General features: G+C 39.1%; 1 protein-coding gene across 9 annotated transcripts in view; it reads left to right on the forward strand.

Annotated features, from left to right (window-relative positions):
* Nucleotides 1–23483, forward strand: part of LOC127455875 (FERM domain-containing protein 4A-like) — a 239314-nt gene extending 215831 nt beyond the window's left edge. For 4 of the 9 annotated variants that reach the window (XM_051724022.1, XM_051724023.1, XM_051724015.1 and 1 more), the window contains exons 15-23: nt 5068–5201; nt 5748–5870; nt 6517–6748; nt 7010–7066; nt 10708–10945; nt 11138–11293; nt 11527–12359; nt 12809–12905; nt 17224–23480. In XM_051724022.1, the coding sequence (XP_051579982.1) occupies nt 5068–5201; nt 5748–5870; nt 6517–6748; nt 7010–7066; nt 10708–10945; nt 11138–11293; nt 11527–12359; nt 12809–12905; nt 17224–17329 (1976 nt within the window). In that variant the 3' untranslated portion in view covers nt 17330–23480. Of the gene's footprint in view, nt 1–5067; nt 5202–5747; nt 5871–6516; nt 6749–7009; nt 7067–10707; nt 10946–11137; nt 11294–11526; nt 12360–12808; nt 12906–14914; nt 14977–17223 lie in introns of all 9 variants that reach the window. The other 5 variants (XM_051724020.1, XM_051724018.1, XM_051724021.1 and 2 more) reach the window with 3 other exon arrangements.
* Nucleotides 23484–23952: the final 469 nt, after the last annotated feature.

Raw genomic sequence — 23952 nt, forward strand, 5'->3', positions numbered from 1 at the left:
CTCCTTAGAGTGTCCTGAACAGTATGCAATGGGTTTAATTGAATTTAAATTATGCGTTGCGTATAGAGAATCCAAAATAGCGAGTCCGCAGGGTCGCACGAGGTTAAAAATCAACCAAAATGCTAAATGATGACACATTTCAGTCTGATAAGTTATTAAGCAATATATTATTATTATTATTATTATTAACCTAATATAAACTTTCCTCAAGAAACTCAAGATCTTCTCCAAGCAACGCAACAGAGAAAATAATATGCATTAAGTAAACAAAATATCCAAAGAAAGACATATTTTTGACCGAATTAATGCTGAGTTCATTGTTTGACGTTCATAATATTCTTTTGCGTGCCTCATTTTGAGGTGGTAAAACAGATCGCTTGTATTACGAGTGATTATCGTCATGCGACATGGTTTTCAGATTACATTTTTATGCTCTGTGTTGACTTTTGTGAACACACACCACAGATGTCACACCTGTTTAAATGGTGACTTGTTTGGGAGTCGTCCCGTCCTGGGTCAAGAATGATCGAGTAGCGTGAGTGATCCCACTCTAAGTGATATTGTAGGAACATTCCTAATTACAGAATTTCCATAAATGTCGGGGGGAGTGTGATTAATTGCGTTATTTATTTTTTTAGCGCATTCGTTTTTCATATAATTAATCATACAAAATTGAAGCGTTAAAACAACAGCCCTTGTTCAAATACTTTATCTTATCCCAGTTTAATATATCGATGGATCTGTGGTACTCACAATGCATTAATCTATTCTTTGTACCATCCTCTGGCACAAAAATGACACACTTCATCTTTAACGATTTTATGTCGTATCATTGTTAGAATCCTGTGTTTATCATACAGTGGGTGTATTTGTGTGTGAATTTTCTGTGGGGTGAGAATGAGAACAGCTCGTCATGATGTTGGTTTTGGACTCGTGCCGTGGTGTCAGTTATCAAACACACACAGAATTAAATGTGCTCTTAGCTGGACTCTTCTGGTGTCAGTCATATGATCTCCTCTTTCATCTGGACCATTTGTCTTCAGCCAATTAATCATTGACCACACGTGAGAGAAAGAGAGTTGAGAACATTTACTCACTGACTCTAATGAAGTTGTTTGCTCTAGACAACTCTTCACTCTATATTTAGTGCCTGAAATGATAGAGAGTTTCAGAGAGATGCTCTACAGAACAATATCTCTCTATTCCAGACACAACTGGGCTCTGTGTGTGTCATGCGGTGTGGGGCCTTTTTTTCCGCTTCATTGATTCACTGAGGACAGTTGTGCTCCTCTGGAGTTCCCATGAACCCCCACACAGAGACACCCCGAGACAACTTTTCTTCACATCCATGACGTTTTCCACAGAGAGCAAAATAATCTGGGTTCATATGGCAACTCAGCAGATCCAAACCTGATGCAGTGGAAAATCTCTTTGCAGATAAATTCTCCCTCTGTCACACACATACTCATGAGCTGGGAGACTTGAATTTACACTCAGATTGTCTTCTGTGTTCAGGGTGATTCTGGAGAGACCTCACAGTCTTATGGGGGCCCATTTCAGGTGCTCACCTACCCACTGTTTTTAGAACGTAAACTCAAAATTAAATTAGAATTAACCTTTCTTTCTCAATAAATGTCCCTGGTCTTATTGAGAACAATTCATCAGTATATGTTATTAAGAAAATACATGTTTGTTTTTGTAATCATTTATCCCATCTGTGAAATAATTTGTCTTTTTTGCTGATGTAATCAAGGCTGTGTGGGCTTTTATATATATATATATATATATATATATATATATATATATATATATATATATATATATATATATATATATATCCCCTTTTCTCCCCAATTTGGAATGCCCAATTCCCACTACTTAGTAGGTCCTCGTGGTGGCATGGTTACTCGCCTCAATCCGGGTGGCGGAGACAATCAATCCGTGCATCTTATCACGTGACTCGTTGTGCATGACACCGCGGAGACTCACAGCATGTGGAGGCTCATGCTACTCTCCGCGATCCAGGCACAATTTACCACGCGCCCCATTGAGAGCGAGAACCCCTAATCGCGACCACAAGGAGGTTACCCCATGTGACTCTACCCTCCCTAGCAACTGGGCCAATTTGGTTGCTTAGGAGACCTGGCTGGAGTCACTCAGCACGCCCTGGATTCAAACTCGCGATTCCAGGGGTGGTAGTCAGCGTCAATACTCGCTGAGCTACCCGGGCCCCGCAAAAAATACTATTAACCATATTTACCAATTAAATAGCAGCCAAGATGGATAAAAGTACCTTCTCTACATTATTTCCCACTGAATATGCTTTCACTCTGAAATATGTCACATTGTGGAATTTAAATGTTCTGTAAGTGCCATTTCATGTTTTTAAAATAAATAACAGGATCAGATATGTAGTGCATCAGATTTACAGTGACAGAAAAGTTGCCATAGACCAAAGACATGGCAGGCTTGGTTGAACACTAGCAACACAGCCAATGACCCGGTCATGTTCACACTCTATTACTGCTGACCCTTCATTTATTCCCTAAAAGATCCCTCCTCCCAAACAGACACACCAGACAAACCACATTCCTCATCAAGCGTTCCACTAAAGAGATACTGCAGGAAACTGTCAATCATGCTATACAACTGCAACAGTTTAAGAAAACACACTCATTCAAAGACACAAACAGATATTACCCTGAACTAAATGGTCCCAAAGTTAAACAAATACTAATTCGTCATCTTTAAAGAGATCGATCACTCAAAATCTCGCTCCCCCTTGTGTTATTTAAAACACGAGTCACAAGAAAAAGTATGTGAACCCTTTGGAATTACCTGCATTTATGTATAAACTTGCCTTCAAATCTGGTTTGATTTTCATCTAAGTTACAATAATGAATAAACGTAATCTGTTTTAACTAATAACACTCAAATTATTGTATTGTACTTGTACATATTAAATACATCATTCAAACATTCACAGTGTATGTTGGAAATGTATGTGAACCCATAGGCTAATGACGTCAACACAAGCTAATTAGAGTCAGTAGTTGGCAAACCTGGTATCCAATTAATGAAATGAGATTGGAGGTGTGGGTTAGAGCTACTTTGACTTATAAAAAGCACTTTGCTATTCACAAGAAGCATCTACTGACATAGACCATTATTCGCCAAAAAAAAAAAAAAAAAAGAGAGAGATCTCAGAAGACCTACGATCAAGAATTGTTGCTTTGCATGAAGCTGGAAAGCATTACAAAGTTATCTCGAAGAGCTTAGATATTCATCTGTCCACAGTTAGACAAATTGTCTTTAAATGGAGACGATGTAGTACTATGGGTACTCTCTCTAGAAGTGGCCGTCCAGCCAAGATGACTCAAAGGGCACACCGCAGATGCTCAATGAGGTCAAAAGAACCCTAGAGTGACAGATAAAGACTTGAAGGAATCATTGAAACTGGTTAACATCTCTGTTCATGAGTCTACTATACGGAAAACATTAAACAGGTATGGTGCTCATGGCAGGACACCATGAAGGAAGCAACTGCTTTCCAACAAAAACGTTGCTGCGCACCTGAAGTTTGCCAAAGACCCCCTTGACACTCCACAAACTGGAGCTGGGAAAATGTTTTGTGGACTGATGAAACTAAGGTTGAATTGTTTGGGAAGAACACGCAGCACTATGTATGCCGTAAAAAGGGCACCGCATACCAACATAAAAACATCATCCCAACGGTGAAGTACGGTGGAGGGAGCATCATGATTTGGGGCTGATTTGCTGCTTCTGGGCCTGGACCACTTGCCATCAGAGGGAAAAATTCATTCCCAATTTTATCAAGATATCCTACAGGATAATGTCAGGGTGGCTGTGCACCATCTGAAGCTTAGCAGAAGTTGGGTGATGCAGCAGGACAATGACTCTAAACATCAAAGTAAATCCACTACAGAATATCTTAAAAAAAAGAAAATCCACCTTTTGGAGTGTCCCAGTCAGAACCCAGACCTTAACCCAATAGAGATGCTGTGGAATGACCTCAAGAGAGCTGTTCACACCAGACATCCTAAGAATATGTCTGAGCTGAAGCAGTTCTGTAAGGAAGAATGGTCCAGAATTCCTTCTCAACGTTGTGCAGGTCTAATCCGCAGCTACCGGAAACACTTGATTGAGGTTATTGCTGCCAAAAGAGGATCGACCAGTTATTAAATCCAAGGGTTCACTTACTTTTCCCACAGCACTGTGAATGTTTAATGGTATGTGTTCAATAAAGAAATGAAAGATCAAAATTGTTTGTGTGTTTTCAGCTTAAGCACATTGTGTTTGTCTTATTCCAAAGGGCTCACATAAAAGAGACGTTAGTTGAAATATTAGCCTCAGTCACCATCCACTTTCAATGTATGGAAAGATGCAATGAAAGTAAATGGTGACTGAGTCTAACATACTGCCTGACGTCTTCTTTTGTGTTCCACAGAAAACATTATGTCATACAGTTTTGGTCCAGCATGTAAATGATGACAGAATTTTCATTTTTGGTTGAACTACCCCTTTAATGTTGCATAGTGCAACAAAGAAAGTAATAGACATCATTTTCCAGGTTATTTCTGTAGACACTCTAAACAAAAACATTGTTATGGAATCCTCGGCATGCATATAAAACATTTCAGCATACATCTCCATAAACATCCCAAGCATTGCGACAGGTGCACACACACACACACACACACACACACACACACACACACACACACACGGCCTTGCTCCATGCTCTGATCCACATGGATTCTTTGCCAAACAATGTTGCCCTGTTGGTACCCTTTGTTCAGTTCAGTCCAGAAATGCACACACACTCTGCCCCTTTCAGAGCATCAGAAGAGGTGAAGCACACACCATCTTACTAAACGAGAAGGTCAGTCTATAGATGAAGTCTGGAGCTGTTGATGCTGGTTTGACCTTTAAATGTTTCTGATATTTGACCGTTTGGTTACACACACCTTTGTGTCCCTGTTTGATTAAATGTTACTTATGTCAACCCTGGATCTGATCTAAATTTGTGTGTGTGTGTGTCTATAGGCTCTCAGGAGTCAGACAGCTCTCAGACTGCTAAGAAGGACATGTTGGCGGCTCTGAGGGCCAGACAGGAAGCTCTGGAGGAGACGCTCAGACTGAGAATTGAGGAACTGAAGAACATCTGCATCAGAGAAGCGGTGAGGATCGAAACAACTTTTGTACAGCATCTTAACATCAGCACAACTTCCCATTTCAACATAAACCCTGCTGAAAAGACCAGCATTGCTGGTCACCAGCTTATGTTGTGTTTTGGGTGCTGGTCTCCCTGCATGGAATGTTAGTGTGCAGGCTTTTAAACTATCTTAACCAGCTTCATCAGAAAGACCATGCTGGTCAAATAACTTCACCAGCTAGACCAGCAATAAACCAGTACTGACCGGCAGAAACCAGCCTAGACCATCATGGGAATCGCATGCTGGTTAAGATGGTCTTTTTAGCAGGGAAGGGCTCTTGTAATGAACTTGTAATGCAGTGTCATTTTGCTGCCTTCTGCTTGGAACAACATTTCTGTCTGGGGCGTGCATATGATGCCTAAAATTGTTGCCTAGGTAGACGGCTAACTAGAATAGAGCTACTCAGAGCTGTCTCAGCTCACACTCTCATGCTCACCTGTATGTTAGAACAAAAACACACATTCAAAACACGTATAGCATGAGTGTAACGGAGTGATTTGTGTTTTTCAGGAGTTGACAGGAAAGCTTCCTAAAGAATATCCTCTGGACCCTGGGGAGGAGCCGCCAACCGTCAGACGCAAAATCGGCACGGCCTTCAAACTGGATGAGCAAAAGATCCTGCCCAAGGGAGAGGTCAGTGACCTCCAACCTCGTCTGACCCAGTGACTGTAGTGATTGTTATCATGGTCATGACATATTACGTGAACTCTGGCACTTACTGGCTGAGTGGGCATCCTGTTTATAGTGTCATTTAAAGTCGGTACCGTTCAAACTACTAAACCGATGACCACATTGAATGCTGCGCATAAACTGCCCTTTAGGCCAAAACCAGACTTTCCTGAGACTTTTGTGAGCGTGTGTCTATAAATAGCTTAAACCTGCCATGATCAGAGGAAGTGGCGATAGTGCAGTGTGTGTGTGTTGAGTTGCAGCCAAAAGAGACGAATTACAAAACACAGAAAATGAGCTTAGCTGTGCGTGTGACTAACGAACGCTGAAGTTAGATGATTTATCTAAGCCATTGATAAGAGGTCAAAGTGCACTCAGAGTGTGTGTGTTTGTGTATGATGGATGAACATTGATTTTGGGTGATTAATTTGAGCCATTGATAAGATGTCACAATATCATCTCAGTGTGTGTTTGTGAGAATTCGACTAGACAGCTTGGCGCCCGTGGCTGTCTTGTCATTCTGACGGAGTGTGTGTTGGCAGAGTTGCAAAGGATGATATGAAGAATTATGTTTTTTTAGGTCTTATTTTACTCATGTTGTGTTCTTCAGGAAGAGGAATTGGAGCGTTTGGAACGGGAATTTGCAATACAGTCTCAGATAACGGAGGCAGCACGGCGGTTAGCGTCAGACCCTCACATCAGCAGTAAGAAGCTGAAGAAACAGAGGAAGACGTCGTATCTAAATGCTCTGAAGAAACTTCAAGACATCGAGAACGGCATCAATGAGCACCGCGTTCGCTCCGGAAAGAAACCCACACAACGTGCTTCTCTCATCATAGAGGGTGAGGAATTAGTCTCATCGTTTGCGGAGCTCATGTGAGTTCATTATGTGTTTCATCTGTAAAGACTTTCATGCTGAGAGCAAGAGTAGTCTGACCTCCCACTAGACTTATAAAACACTGTGGGAACGTGTGTGACCTCTGCAGCATTTCACTTAACACAGTCACTCATGTGGCAAAGATTAATTTGCTGCATCGGTGTGTGCATGAGGTCAAAAGGAAGAGTGTTTTTGTGTTGTTAGTGACTATTTTATTGTTCCATAGAAGCGAATATCGGCTCAGAGGACAGCTCTCTCTCTGACGCCCTGGTGCTGGATGATGGTGAGTTTATTATCACTTAAACGATACAAATGCACATTTACCTAGCTATCTAAATGGGGACATGTCCTAACAAGGCACAGTGCGAAAAAGCAACAAGCAATAAAAGCTGTCTCCTCCAAGTTAATTTGAGTTTTTGACCTAACTAGCCACAACACGACATGCAAAAAGACATTTTGTTGGTCACTTGATTTCTATTTTTATTTCATCGTCAAAATGGTGTTTACATTAATTAATTCATTAAAACTTTAATCAAATGAAAATAGGACAATTTATTTTCCATATAATTTTGTGTCATTTTTATTAGGGCTGTCAATCGATTACAATTCTTAATCGAATTAATTACATGGTGTGCCGATTAATTAATCTAATTAATCGCAATTAATCACATAAATAAATATTTGCTGTGAAAGCCCCTCAAATAACAATAATTCAATATATAATGATTAAAGAATTATAAATAGTAATATACAGTAGTGCTCAAAAGTCTGCATACCCTTAGTTCTTAATACTGTGTATTGTCCCCTTTAGCATCAATGACAGCATGCAGTCTTTTGTAATAGTTGTCTATGAGGCCCCAAATTCTTGCAGGTGGTATAGCTGCCCATTCATCTTGGCAAAATGCCCCCAGGTCATGCAAAGTCTTTGGTCGTCTTGCATGAACCGCACGTTTGAGATCTCCCCAGAGTGGCTCGATGATATTAAGGTCAGGAGACTGTGATGGCCACTCCAGAACCTTCACTTTTTTCTGCTGTAACCACTGGAGGGTCAACTTGGCCTTGTGCTTTAGGGTCATTGTCATGCTGGAAAGTCCAAGAGCGTCCCATGTGCAGCTTTTGTGCAGAACAATGCAAATTATCTGCCAGTATTTTCTGATAACATGCTGCATTCATCTTGCCATCAGTTTTCACAAGATTCCCCGTGCCTTTAGAGCTCACACACCCCCAAAACATCAGTGAGCCACCACCATGCTTCACAGTGGGGATGGTATTCTTTTCACTGTAGGCCTTGTTGACCCCTCTCCAAACATAGTGCTTATGGTTGTGACCATAAAGCTCAATTTTGGTCTCGTCACTCCAAATTACAATGTGCCAGAAGCTGTGAGGCATGTCAAGGTGTTGTTGGGCATATTGTAACCGGGCTTTTTTGTGGCATTGGCACAGTAAAGGCTTCTTTCTGGCAGCTCGACCATGCAGCTCATTTTTGTTCAAGTATCATCATATTGTGCTCCTTGAAACAACCACACCATCTTTTTCCAGAGCAGTCTGTATTTCTCCTGAGGTTACCTGTGGGTTTTTCTTTGTATCCCGAACAATTCTTCTGGCAGTTGTGGCTGAAATCTTTCTTGATCTGCCTGACCTTGGCTTGGTATCAAGAGATCCCCGAATTTTCCACTTCTTAATAAGTGATTGAACAGTACTGACTGGCATTTTCAAGGCTTTGGATATCTTTTTATATCCTTTTCCATCTTTATAAATTTCCATTACCTTGTTACGCAGGTCTTTTACAGTTCTTTTCTGTCCCCCATGGCTCAGTATCTAGCCTGCTCAGTGCATCCACATGAGAGATAACAAACTCATTGACTATTTATACACAGACACTAATTGCAATTTAAAAAGCCACAGGTGTGGGAAATTAACCTTTAATTGCCATTTAAACCTGTGTGTGTCACCTTGTGTGTCTGTAACAAGGCCAATCATTCAAGGGTATGTAAACTTTTGATCAGGGCCATTTGGGTGATTTCTGTTATCATTATGATTTGAAAAGGAGCCAAACAAATATGTGATGATAATTGGCTTCATATGATCACTATCCTTAAATAAAAGACGCATGATCAGTCATATTTTCAAAATCAATGCCAGAATTTCACAATTTCTGCCAGGGTATGCAAACTTTTGAGCACAACTGTATAAATAATTACAAATAATATATATATATATATATATATAAAATATTCAGATAATTAAAATACATTACATTGTTGTGGCAGTCCGAGATTTATTAAGAGGACCCGTCAATGTACGCCTGTGTCAGACAGATGCTTTTTGAGCGTCTCACTTTGGTTGTGTTGCGTCATAAACATACCGTTTTTAGGTCACTGTGTCAAGTTAAACGTACTGCAGTTTAATACTTAGAAAAATACGTCTTGAGATCCCTAAGTTTGGATTTGTGCTCCATCAAGCTGTTTTGAACGCAAGAGCGCGTCCTCATGATGTCTGCTGAAGGGTTGGTTTGTTCTCTGTATAAGCTGCACGTTGCCTATACAGCTGGAGTTTCGCTTACTGCCCCCTGGAGAAAACAGCTAGTACTTCAAGATTGAATTGCTCAGGAATCTTCCTTATTACGGCTGGGGGATATGATTAATTGCACGTTATTTTTTATGTAAATAATCACACTGAATTAATGCATTAAATCAACAGACCTAATTTTTATCAAATGATAAAAACACAGAACCTCACAGCAAATCCAAAATACAACATTGGAGTTTATATCCAATAAAGTACTGCATAACAGAGCATAACAAATGTGAGATATTGCTTAAATATAATTGAACTATTGATTTATTATTAGTAGTAGTAGTAGTAGAAATATTATAGTAAATATTACATAACTATACAATAGTGATATATTTCTGTTGTACTTTTTTTCCCATTTAAATTTAGCTTTTATTTTGAAGCCCTTTCCATTTCTGTGTGTTTTTGACAGTACCTTCTCGTTTCCGGAAATGCAGGTTGCTACGTGACCTAGTGTGATTATTAAACTGCAAAAAAATAAATAAATAAATAAATAAATAAATAATAAATAAAAATATATATATATATATATATATATATATATATATATGTATATATATTACATTTAATTAAATTTGTAGTCTGTATGTGCCTCCCGCTACAAAGTGAAATAGCGCTCTGCTCGCTGTCATCTGCTACTGACAGAGCTCGTGATGCTCATGATGCTCATGATGGTGTTTTATATGTATAAGCAGCTCTTAAAGGTATGAGCACTTTGTGTCTTTATGTCAGCACAACACTAGCTCCACACATTCACAAGCGCTCACATTTGAATCGCACAGAACATGCAAACTATATATTTGTCTCATTAAATTGCAGCCTTTGTGGTTTAATAATCACACTAGGACAAAAGGTGATTTTAATTTGAGCGCTGAATGTTTACGTAATGAATTTCGTACAGATGGTATTGGTTTTTGGCACCCGAGCATTTTTCCGAGCACGCTACAAGTACATGAGAACCAGTATCGGTATCGGGACATCCCTTGTCCAGAATCCTGCTCAACATTACATTACACATCAAATATGTTCTGATTGGCTGTGAATTTATCATGAAAAGTAGTATTTCACTTTCAGTGAGACCAGACCAGTTACTTGACACTACAGGAAGGTGTAAAACTAATGCTAAATTATAAACTATTGGCATTTTTTTTAAGTTAATAAAATGCATAATTTAGCCTCTGAACTATTTTTTTAAGCATTTTCATTATCATAAAATGATTTTAGCAACTTTGTCCCCAAAAGTAAAGCTAGGTCAGAATAAATACAAATACACCAGCTTAACATCCAGTCATATACCTCAAACTTCACTTCCTCTCTCTCTCTCTCTCTCTCTCTCTCTGTGTGTTCCAGATGACCCCCAGGTGGCAGGAACCCCCACGTTCTCGCCGGCTGCCTCCCCACACAAAGGTCTCCCGCCTCGACCCCCCTCCCACAGCCGGCCGCCACCCCCGCAGTCCCTGGACGGACTGAGACACCTGCAATACCAGCGCACAGACTATGACAAGTCTCCTATCAAACCACGCATGTGGAGCGAAAGCTCATTAGACGAACCCTATGAAAGGGTGAAGAAACGTTCCTCCCACTCCAGGTATGGACCAATCAGCAACCACTTCTCCATCACTATGCTGTAGCAGTAAAAGCATTGCATAGTTCAGGCCCATTCTTGGTTGCGTGGGTCTATTTTTCTGTGTGTGTGAATCTGCCTTACGTATAATGTGAATTAATAAGATAACCTCAAACCTGTTAATTGTTTTGTTCTCTTATTCTCCCTCTACTGCAGTAGTCACAGACGGTTCCCCAGCACGGGCAGCTGTGAGGCGGGTGGGAGTAACTCTCTCCAGAACAGTCCTGTGCGCTCAATGCCTCACTGGAACAGCCAATCCAGCATGCCCTCCACTCCTGACCTAAGAACACGAAGCTATGTCCACTCGGCCAGGTGCTGCCACACACACACACACACACACACACACACAGTCATCTCTCTCTCTCTAATGTCCTCTGCTGTCAACATGACAACATGATCTATTGTTTTAGTTTCTGTTTGTCTATTTAGAAGGAATGTTCCGGGTTCAATACAAGTTAAGCTCAATCGACAGTATTGGTCATGTAGAAGTCCCATGGTTATGTAAAACAAAAAAAAGTAAAATTCGTTTTTCTTCTCTTTCTCAGTGTAACTCAGCCCTTCCGTGGGCGGAGTTCCAGTCTGGAATCTCAGGGGAAGCTGCTCTCCTTAGAGGCGGACACAGAGGCGGGGCTTAGCCCTGAACTCTTCCTGTCGGGCCCGCAGAGGACAGGAAGTAACGGCTCAGTGGTCCCCGACGACTGCTCGTCCTGCACCAGCCACTCCAGCTCAGAACATTACTATCCCTCGTCCACCTCCAACCCCAACTACTGCACGCTAGCCGAGGACTCGCCTTCTAAAGCACGGCAGCGCCAGCGGCAACGGCACAAATCCGCCGGGAACCTGGGCGCCTCCAGCTCCGGCAGCATGCCCAATCTGGCGGCCCGCAACGGAAGCACTCATGGAAGTGTGTGCGGCAGTCACCAGGGCGTGTACCTCCACAGTCAAAGCCAGCCCTCCTCGCAGTATCGCATCAAAGAGTACCCGCTTTACACGGAGGGCAGCAGCCCCAACGCCGTGGTGGTCCGCAGCCTGGAGAACGACCAGGAGGGGCACTACAGTGTCAAGGCGCAGTTTAAGACCTCCAACTCCTACACTGCTGGGGGTCTTTATAAGGAGGGGTGGGGCTCCGGGGAGGACGGGGAAGCGGGCGGGAGCAGCGGGAGGTTGACGCCGTCTCGTTCACAGATTGTGAGGACTCCGTCTCTGGGCAGGGAGGGAGGAGGAGGAGGTGGGCGGGCAGCCGTGTCAGAGGAGCTGCGGTGCTGGTATCAGCGCTCCTCTGGATCACTGAAGGAGCACAGAAGCGTCACGCACACCAGCTCCAATGCCTCGGACGGTCGTGGAGGACGGATAGGGACGCTAATCAAGGGGTCACCAGGTGAGCAGGTTACACACAAATATGGAATGTGCAAAAAATAACGGTGACCTAATAGACCCTTGGTATAATAAACAGCATGTTTAATTCATTTTTGTATTACTGCATTGATTCAGCATGTATGTAAGAAAGAGACAAGAGATGGGCTGCAAGAGCTCTTTTATTCATCCACTTAAGTGCATTGCTGAGAGGTGTGTGTGTGGAGGCTGTCAGGGTGGTCTGGTCAGTGTGTATGTGTGTGTGTGTGTGTGTGTGTGTGTGTAGGGAGATTATTGCCTCTCTCTGAGTGCCAGAAACACTCAGAGATCCAAACCTCTTCCAGCAGCTCTCTAAAACTGTCAAGAGGGTGTTAGCAATGAGAAGTCAGCTTTATCTCTGATGTGTGAACCACATGTACATGAATATGTGATTGTAGCTGGACTGTAATAATGCCATGTGTGTGTTTGTTTTAGCTGCATCTCCGCACAGTCAGAGGAGTGGAATGCTCTGTAGTGAGCCTGCAGCTACGCCACCCTGCAGCCCACAACACATCCTCAACTGGCAGGGCGGGTAAGAGAAAGTACTTCAGTTTGCCTCTTAGTTGACACAAAAACACCTAGAAACTGTAGTTTAGTACTGAAAGATTTTTCACAAACATGTAGATGGACTATAAAATCTAGTTGGGTTAGCTATCTAATCTAAACAACAACATCTCACTATATTTTTGCCATAGTAGACATTAGAGCTAATATTAGTTACAGTGGCAAGAAAAAGTATGTGAACCCTTTGGAAGTAGCTGGTTTTCTGCATTAATTGGTCATAAAATGTAATCTCATCTTTGTCAAAAGTCACAAGTATAGACAATGTAACAACACACAAACAATTATAATATTTCATGTCTTTATTGAACACATCCCATTAAACATGCACAGTGCTGCCCTTGGATTTAATAACTGGTCGATCCATCCTTTTGGCAGCAATAACCTCAACCAAACGTTTCCGGTATCTGCGGATTAGACCTGCACAATGTTCAGAAGGAATTTTGGACCATTCTTCCTTACAGAATTGCTTCAGCTCAGACATATTCTTAGGATGTCAGGTGTGAACGGCTCTCATGAGGTCGTATAGTAGACTCATGAACAGAGATGTTAACCAGTTCCAATGATTCCTTCAAGTCTTTATCTGTCACTCTAGGGTTCTTTTTTACCTCATTGAGCATTCTGCGGTGTTCCCTTTGAGTCATCTTGGCTGGACGGCCACTTCTAGAGAGAGTACCTATAGTATTAAATCATCTCCATTTATAGACAATTTGTCTAACTGTGGACAGATGAATATCTAAGCTCTTCTAGATAACTTTGTAACCTTTTCCAGCTTTATGCAACGCAACAATTCTTGATCGTAGGTCTTCTAAGATCTCTTTTTTGCAAGGCATGGTCCACATCAGCAGATGCTTCTTGTGAATAGCAAACTCAAAATGTTTGAGTGCTTTTTAAAAGGCAAAGTAGCTCTAACCCACACCTCCAGTCTCATTTCATTAATTGGATGGCAGGTTTGCCAACTCCTGAGTCTTCATTAGCTTTTGTTGACGTCATTAGCCGAGGGGTTCACATACTTTTTCCATTGTACTCATACAAGTACAATAGAATAATTTGTGTGCTGTTAGTTAAAACAGATTGTGTTTGTTCATTATAATAACCATAATAATAGCAAGATCAAACCAGATGATTTTAAGGCAAATTTATACATAAACGCAGGTAATTCCAAAGGGTTCACATACTTTTTCTCGCCACTGTATGCCACTAACTAGAAACAACAGTAGTATTCAGTATGGGCCTGCCACACTTGTGCAGAACAATGGTATCTTGTTAGATAATATGCTGCATCAGTGACTCTCAGGTAATTGCAGTTTGCAGTTATGTCATGTGATTAATATTTCTTCACTCTGTGACACTCTTAAGGCTTATTCACACTGAGTGTAAAAACATTTCGCAATGATAATATGTTAAAACAATTCACCCCCATTGCATACCATGTTTCCGTTTAGGGATAAAAACTTGCAAACGTGAAAAGTTTTAGTGTGAAAAATCATTCACAATTTTTTACGGTGATTTGCATATCTATTGGTGTGAATAGACCTTTACACTAGTTAACCGGTGCATATACAGTTCTCCATGCTGTAAACTTCGACCAACTTAACTACGCAAAATACAATCTACATCAAATTATTTGTATCTTTTTGTTTTGCTGTCCTTGGTTTTTTCCAAGATAGCCTGTGTTTGAGATTACGCAGCATTGTTTGCTTGTAAGTGTGACGTTATTTCAAAGAACAGTCTAAATTCTGACTTACTGTTATTTTGGTTTATAGTTTCACCTAACTCTACCAATGCTTTGTGTGTGTGTTGTTCACTTTAATAGTGTGTAACAGAACTACCCCAGTGTCAAAATTACACAACTCTCTTTACATTAACTGATCACTGCTACCCACAAACGCTAACCTCTTTCTCTCTGTTTGTCTCACTAACCCACCTCTGCCTGAATGTGTGTGTTTGTTTGTATGTGTGTGTGTTTTTTCGGGGCAGTGATGCAAGTTCTCCTACTGAAGACCGCTCTTCCTCTCACCAAAGCACTGACCAATAGAGAGGTACTCTCTCTCTCTCTCTCTCTCTCTCTCTCTCTATCTCTCTGCATGTCATGTATCTCACTTTTTCACTCCTGCACCTCTTTGATTGCGCTATGTTGTCATTTTCTTGTGTGTTAAACTTAGCTCGTAACCTGATTTGTATTTTCACTTCACCTTTATTTGACCAGGCAAATCACATAAGAACAAAATTATTATTTACAATAACAGCCTGGCAGGAGGACAACAACCTCCTGAACACCAACAACATACATACAATACATGAAAACATACTAAGACACAAAAAGGAATTATTTGAATATTTTATATATATTAAAATATGTAGGCAAGACTATCCAAAACATTTACAAGTATGATATAAAATACTACTTGTCAAAAACTTTCTTGTAGGGATGAGTGGTATGACCAGAATTGGAGTAATTTTATGTGTATATATATATATATATATAATTGTCATTTTCAGGAAATTCAATGAAACATTTGTTTATACTGTACATTAAATAAAAAATGTCTGCTATTAGATAATCTATTGAATTCAATAATTCTCAAATACTGTACGAAACGTGCTTTATCTCATTTGATTATTTTCTTTTTGTATTTGGAACGTGATGGGCTGCTTTTAATAACAATCTCTTTGTCTTAAGTCATTTGGGACATGTCCCGCTCTATATTTCTGCAATTTCCACGTGTTATTATAAATCACGCATGTAAACTGTAATGTTCCGGGTTCAATACAAGTTAAGCTCAATTGATAGCATTTGTGGCATAATGTTGATTACTAAAAAAACAATCATCTGGACTCACTCCTTGTGTATTTTAAAATAAGCAACAATAAAACTAAGGCACTTACAGGACAGTGGACATGAATGGGGCCAGTACACAAACATTAAAATACACACTGTTTCAAAAGTATAGCCACAAGAAATAAACAGTATACATGTTAACATGATTTTAGGGTGATAAAATCACTTACTAACCTTACTTATATAAAGTTATATCCAGTATTACAACTTTGTTGTCATGAGATAAACACTGTTATCTGGTAAAATGCTCTAGCACAGATAAATCCCTGATTTTATCACACTAAAATCATGTGAACATGTATAATGTTTACGTCTTGTGAGTATACTCTAGAAACAGTGAGTATTTTAATGTTTACAGACTGGCCCCATTCACTTCCATTGTAAGTGCCTCACTGTAACCGCATTTTGATTTGTTTTTAATAAACGGGGGTACGTCGAAATTATTCTTGAGGTGCCACAAATTCTGTTAATTGTACGAAAGCCCTGAACCGCACTATGAAACAATTTTTTTAGGTGTCATAGTGCCTTCTCTCTGAAAAAAAAATTTAAAAAAGGGGTATTTTTTCTCTCTCAAAAAAAAATTTTTCTCCCAAATTTATTTTTCTCTCTCTCTCTCTCAAAAAAAAAAAATAAATAAATAAAAATGTCTCTCTCAAAGAAAAAAATTTATTAAAAAAAAATCTGATAGTGGCCAAGTTTGGTACCACATGCTAATTGTTAGCTAGCAAGCAAAAAATAAAATAAATTCTCATGTCTTGCCTCAAATGTTTTTTTGTTTGTTTTTTAGAAGAAAAAAAATTGAGGAAAAAAAACAGAAAAAAAAAGACAGGAAAAAAAAAATGTTTTTGAGAGGTAAAAAAAATTTTTTTTTGAGATTTTTTTGTTTGTTTTATTTTTCTGAGAGAGAATAATTTTTTTTTTTTTTTTTTTTCGAGAATTATAAAAACAAATATTTGTTGGACAGGTTTAGGAAGGCACTAAGACACCTAAAAAAAATGTTTAATCTAGTGATTTATTTTTTTTCATAATGCGGTTCAGGGCTTCCGTACAATTGAGCTCACATTGATATACGTTAAAGCAACGATCCACGAGAAGCGGTGTGTTACAGTGATTTTACCAAGGGTGAATGCCATGGTAAAATCACTGTAATGCACAAACATATAGCTTTTGTAAAATAGCGACAACAGCAGGATGATAAAAGACACCAATGTTCAATTAAAGTTACATTTATTATTGATACATTATTATTATCAAAATATGAATAACAGTTCTTCCAACGAGTACTATAGTTAATTATCCCAGTTGCAATCATTTTACAACTTTGAACACGAATTTAGAGTTAGAACGATCCGTTTTACAAACCGTCATACCATCCAGCCCTACTTTGTTAATGTACCTTTTAAAAGTCAAAAAGATGTACAAAACTTTAGTCTGTTTTTCATTTCAGATCGCCATTCAACGATAGTTGTTTCCTGAGCAGTCCCCTGTGTGCTGATATAGCGGACGTACAGTGGTACGGACATGAGAAGGCAAAGCCGGGAACACTCGTCTAAACTCTCATCCCTCATTCCTTTCTCTTTAAGAGAGAGAGAGATGTGAAGGCAGGCCTTTCCATAGGCTGAACCTCAACTTATAAAAACCTGTATGGCTGGAGCCAGTACCACCTCACCTACTTCCTGTCTGTCTAACTCTCTCTCTGTATATCCAGCGGTACTGTGCTTATGAACTATGGAAATACAGGAGTCTAAATGAACTAAACTGAGCTTGACCTTTCCTGACCCTCCCCCTCAGACTTTGAACTTTGACCCAGTTAGCTGGAAGCCAGTTCCTGCGTATGCACAAACCCTCATTGTTAAATGCGTCGCTGGAGTAACGTGCATGCGAGAGACTTCTCGTGTACGCATGTATGTGTCAGCGTTGTACTATAAATAAACCCCATCTCATGCACACACATGCTCAAATAGACATTCATCCCATGCTGTCGTGTGTGTGTCACTCTGCACTGATGTCAGAGAATCAACGCCGTTCATGCACAAAAACACCTTCCGATGTATTGCTTTGTCGTCAACCATCTTCTTTGTAGATCTTTATGTTCGGATAAAAAACAAAACAAAAAGATGACCACAAGCCCCGCCTTCATTCTACAGCCTCCCTTCTGATTGGACCATGAACTATAAGTCACTCCTTCTGTTTGTTGGATTTCTGGTTTTATGTTCGATAATATTTTGTGGAAAAGAGCATTTAAATGGTGATAGCCTTTCTCCAATCTTCCTGGAATTGAAGATTAACCGCTAAAATGAGCACATCGTTAAAAGGATTCCAACGAAACGACAAGATGCATGTAATTCCCAAAAACATTGTTCAGATCTGTCTACACCATGGACCATTATGATAACCGTGAGTTTTAACAACAGGACCATTCAAAAGTTTATAGCTGTAAGACATTTTTGATGCCTCTGTTCACCAAGGATGCATTAAATTGATGAAGAATCACAGTAGACATTTATATTGTTACAAATTGTATTGTTTTTTTTTTTATTTTCCCTCTTTTTCTCCCAATTTGGAATGCCCAATTCCCAATGTGCTTTTTAAGTCCTCGTGGTCATGTAGTGATTCGCCTCGGTCCGGGTGGCGGAGGACGAATCCCAGTTGCCTCTGCGTCTGAGATCGTCAACCCGCACATCTTATCACGTGGCATGTTGAGTGCGTTGCCACGGAGACATAGCGCGTATGGAGGCTTCACGCCACCCACCATGGCAACCACGCTCAACTCACCACGCGCCCCACTGAGAATGAACCACATTATAGCGACCACGAGGAGGTTACCCCATGTGACTGTATCCTCCCTAGCAACTGGGCCAATTTGGTTGCTTAGGAGACCTGGCTGGAGTCACTCAGCATGCCCTGGGATTTGAGCTAGCGAACTAGCGAACTCCAGGGGTGGTAGCCAGCGTCTTTATCACTGAGCTACCCAGGCCCCATAATTATTTGTATTTATATAAAGGCTGCATTCTTTAAACTTTCTGCAGAGTTTTGGAAAGAGTGGGCGGGGCTAATTCAATGGCTCAGTCCCGTGAAAGTAGAACGGCTGAAATTGCACAATGGTTTCAAATGTTATAACAAAAAGAAATGTTTCTTGAGTACCAGATTAGCACATTAGAGTGATTTCTTAAGGATTAGGTGACTGCTGAAAATGGGGCAGCCCCATTGAAATATAAAATACATACAAATATATGTCAAACACTTATTTGACACAGTAGTAATTTGCAACATCAGTAATGCTTTTGCCAGTATTTTTGATCAATTTAATGCATCCCAATTTCTTTCAAAAACAAAAATGTCTTGGTGGTGTAAATCATTCGAGGTATTTGGAAACATTGTCTTTGTTTGTATGTACTGTAATGTTGAAAGTTGGTTCATTTGTTGTGGTCCAAGCAATTCATCATTTGCTAAAATGTAGAAGCCATAGCTGTAATAACGTAACGGATACGTTAAATGACCAATCTGTGAAGTACTGTATTTGCTGCATAAAAACTCAAGCAGCAACCAGTGTACTTCACTACGGTAACTTGCCGCCATGTTGCTCTGAGCCTGCACTTTACACAGATTAACGGTACATCCCATAATGCCCCGCTGTACGCCCGCGCTGCATGCAAATCTGTCACAACCCAAAAAACTACAAACCCCACATTCCTTCTCCGTAAAAGTGTTGTGACATCAGAGAAGCTGTCTCTAATGATGCGTTCTATTCAAAGTCGATATTCCTACTTGATATCTCCAATTTCCGACCATAAAGACATTCCTCTGCCCGATCTCGGAAGATGACGCAAAGGGAAACAGAACTGCAATGTGGAGGATAAATGCTAGCGTTTGGTGTCCAGCTGTACAATTATCAAAAGAGACTGTAATTGACTGTATTTCACACATCTATCTCTGCAAAAGTTTGATACAATTTAATTATCATCATGTAATTCAGGAACGTTTATGCTTTTCATTTAATTCAAAGTGAATATTTATCATTAACTTCATACTTCAACCTTGGTGAACTGCATAAAGTCTTTGTCTTATTTTCTGGAAAAAATATCTAAACATCCTTAAAACAAGAAAATATGACTTGAGAAGTAGTGACATACGATAATAAGTGTTCTTTTCAGAGAAATCGAATAAAATTGAGGAAAGTTTATGCTTAAAAACAAGACAAATAGGGTAAGAAAAATAAACTTTTTTTATTTTATTAAGTGTTTTTACGCCATCGGCCATTTTTTTCTTGTTATAAGCATAAATGTTACTAAATTTTGATATGTTTCTCTGGAAAAAAAGACAAAATATGTAATATAATTTAATCTCTCAAGTAAATTTATCTTGTTTAAAAAAAAAGTTTAGATCGTTTTCTGGAAAGCAAGACAAAAATACTCTATAATAAAATTATTTTTTGCAGTGTGCCAACATGTTTGCATGGCGTCATGCACCCGCATCTTGGCGAAATCCGAGTTTCCAAGCTGGAAGTCCAACTTTGAGTGGCGTTCCATTGCAATTTTCTCAAGGAGGAAGTTGAATGGAATTCAGCATCAAATACAAAACCTTACTTGGGACACCAAACACTCCTGGCCTTATAGGTTTTATGTTTTTATGTGTGTCTGTGTTTTTAATATTCAGGATACTACTTACAACTATATTACAACTAAAACATTAAAGTCAGATGAGCACAACATAAAGTGGCACACAGACTTTAAAAGGATAGTTCAACACCCCCCCCAAAGGTTTCAAACCTTTCTTTCTTCTGTGTAACACAAAAGGCCTCAGACACCATTCACTTTCATTGCATGAAACACTTTATTTTAAAGGTCCACAATAATGCACTAGTTAAGCATGAATAATACAGTAAATAATAATGAATTGAATGTAGATTAAGGCTATTTTAGCCATAATTTGCAACTTATTAAGCGTCTTATTTTGCATAGAAAGTAATGCAATTAACTCTCAGTTTCAGAGATCATATAACAAGTTTACTAAACAATTATAAGCCAGTAATGAAGGCTAATTAATATTGCCTTTACAAAGCTGTTACTAGTAAATGAATAACAACTTGACCCCCTGCTCTGAAGTGAAAGTTAAACCTACTCAAGTTATGGGTTGGTTTTGCACACGTTTCAATTGCAATAAATTACGTTTCTGAACATACCGTCCTCCACCACCCGGATTGAGGCGAGTCACTACGCCACCACGAGGACTTAAAGCGCATTGGGAATTGGGCATTCCAAATTGGGGAGAAAAAAAACGTTTCTGAAAATACTGTATTAATACAAATTAAAAACTTGCATAAGTAAATATTTCACTTTAGAACAAGGAGTCAAATTGTCTTTAAGGTTTCAGCAAATCTTAAGTAAAACCAATAATTAGTCTTAATAATAATTACTGTTTAAAGATATTTAAATAAACCTAAATACCACCTTATAAATGTAAAACAAACATTTAACTTTAGAACTGGGGGTCGACTTGTCTTTAATAGAAGATTTTAATCATTTATTAGTAATAGCTTTGTAAAGCCAATGCTATTTAGCCTAAATTACTGGCTTAATATTTATTTTTTGTTAAACTTAATATATGATATGTATAAATATCTGAAATAGAGCATTAATTGCGTAACTTTCAACACAAAAATAAGATATTTAATTAGTTGGAAATTATGGGTAAAATAGCCTTACTCCACATTTAGTTAAGCATTAATTACTATCTTATTCATGCTTAACTAGTGCAGTATTGTGGAACCTTAAATTAAAGTGATACCCGTCTTTTGTTTTTCCATACAATAAAAGTGAATGGTATTTTTGGGTGAACTATCCCTTTAAAACCAACACAATATTTCAGTCTAAACGATGTTACCTCTGACCTGGCTTGTGAAGGATTTCAGGAGAACAGCATTTCCAGAATGTGACGAGAATAACGCAGGTGCTTCGTTTTAAAAGTAGAAAAGCCTCTGCTGTCTCCAGTATGAAAACATAAGCTCTGAAAACAGGGTGCAGATCTGAACCGAAACCACGGGTGCCCCTCTATCGAGGAAAAACATCAAGCCATAAAGTTGAACACCACATTTATTACACACTCTGCAAGATACGAAACAGTGTACACGCAAAGTACTTTATGAAACAGGTAGCTGAAAGCACACCCTTTGCCGTTAATTCTCGACTTCAAAAAGTTAATAGTTTGTGCATTAAAATAAGCAACCATTACTGTAATTCATAATAGGTTAAAATAGAACCCAAACTGTATCATTTGTCACCAAATCAAAGTAAATACCCAAAGTTATCTAAGATTCCCGCACCATAAACGGCCTCTTTTCTAAAATTTTTATCTGCCCCAAAATAGATCGTTCAACGGGCTTTTTGTGCATGCTCAGCACACACTGTGCTTCTTGATGTTAAAATTAAACATGGTGTCAAAACAGCCCTTACCATAATAAAACACCTCACACTCGTGCATTTAGAGGTCGCTCAGACCTCGTACCACCCTGTACCCTCATAGACCAACGTGAACGCCTCTCTGTCTACCTGTACTCGATACCGTAAATCTTTTTATATTAAAAAAACAACTAACACATTTATCAACATTTATAGGCAGGACTATGGAAACCTTGACGAGGTTCTTTTAAAAGTTGAACATTGACCATACGTGTAATGATTTTTATAAATCAGTATGCCTTTTTATTTTTGTCTGCGTTTTTCACTAAAAGCTGGGAAGCAGTAATGACACGTTCAGGTGCTACAGGAAGACCAGTTACTGCTTTCATGTCCTAGCTGTAGACTTTTCCTAACTGTTGTCAATAGTTTTAATACCAGTCATGCAAAATGAAGGACGTTAGTTACTAAACCGTGTCTATCACTTCATCTTGACAATAGAGCATGTTTCATGAGTTCATTTCAGACATAACCGCCGGACACAATTCAAATGGTGTTGTAGGAAAAAAACAAACAAAGTGGAATTGTTGGGCGGGTTAAATATAACCAAATTCCACAGTTAATTTATTCTTTTTTTTTTTCTATTAAGAATTTGTATAATAACATTTTTCAAAAACTGTGTTGTTGGCAACTGATACTGCATTTTCCAGATGAGAAATGTGTTGGTTCTTGAGATTCTGAAATAAATTATTGCTGAATGTTCTCTAAACTGAAGTGTGAAATAGTTTTACTACGTTTGTTTTTCGACTGAAATCGCCTTAGCGTTAGTGTGACATTTCATAAGGAGTGTGTCCCAAATGTGATAGAGTGGATATGTACAAAAGTTAATGCATAACTATCATTATTCATAACGCAACATAGCTGCAGGTGGATGAAGGTGATGATCCGTTTCCTTGGAGACTAATTGAAATTCATCTGCATGTCACCTTCGTGAATTGTGTTTGTGCATGTAATGAAATGAGCCGCAGGTGATCCTGACAATCACGCCCTGTGATTGAAATAACAAGTACATGAAAGTGAAATTTGAATTGCCAAATCTGAATACTCCTCAGAAATATGTAAATATATGTCAATGTCATAGTAAGCACGTATCATTTTTAATGGGAGTAGAAAAGCCAGAAAATTGTCTTGCTTTGATCAAAGATTTACTTTACTGATGACTTCACCTTAAAGGGATAGTTCACCCAAAAATGAAAATTCTCTCATCATTTGCTCGCCCTCATGCCATTCCAGATGTGTATGACTTTATATCTTCAGCAGAACACAAATGAAGATTTTTAGGAGAATATTTCAGCTCTGTAGGTCCTTACAATGCAAGTAAATGGTAACCAGACCTTTCAAGCTCCAAAAAGGCAGCATAAAAGTAATCCCATTGTTCAATCCATGTCTTCAGAAGTGATATGATAGGTGTGGGTGAGAAACAGATCAATATTTAAGTAATTTTTACTAGAAATCTCCACTTTTGCTTTCACATTCTGAATGTAAAAGTGAAGCTTTATGGTTAAAAAGGATTTAAATATCGATCTGTTTCTCACCCAAAGTGATTGCATTGCTTCAGAAGATATGGATTGAACCACTGGAGTTGTTTGGATTACTTATATGCTGCCTTTATATGATTTTTGGAGCTTCAAAAGTTCTGGTCACCATTCACTTGCATTTCATGGACGTACAGAGTTGAGATATTCTTCTAAAAATCTTTGTTTTTGTTCTGCAGAAGAAAG

The sequence above is a fragment of the Myxocyprinus asiaticus genome, chromosome 18, assembly GCF_019703515.2.
Source record: "Myxocyprinus asiaticus isolate MX2 ecotype Aquarium Trade chromosome 18, UBuf_Myxa_2, whole genome shotgun sequence".
Classification (NCBI taxonomy): Eukaryota; Metazoa; Chordata; class Actinopteri; order Cypriniformes; family Catostomidae; genus Myxocyprinus; species Myxocyprinus asiaticus.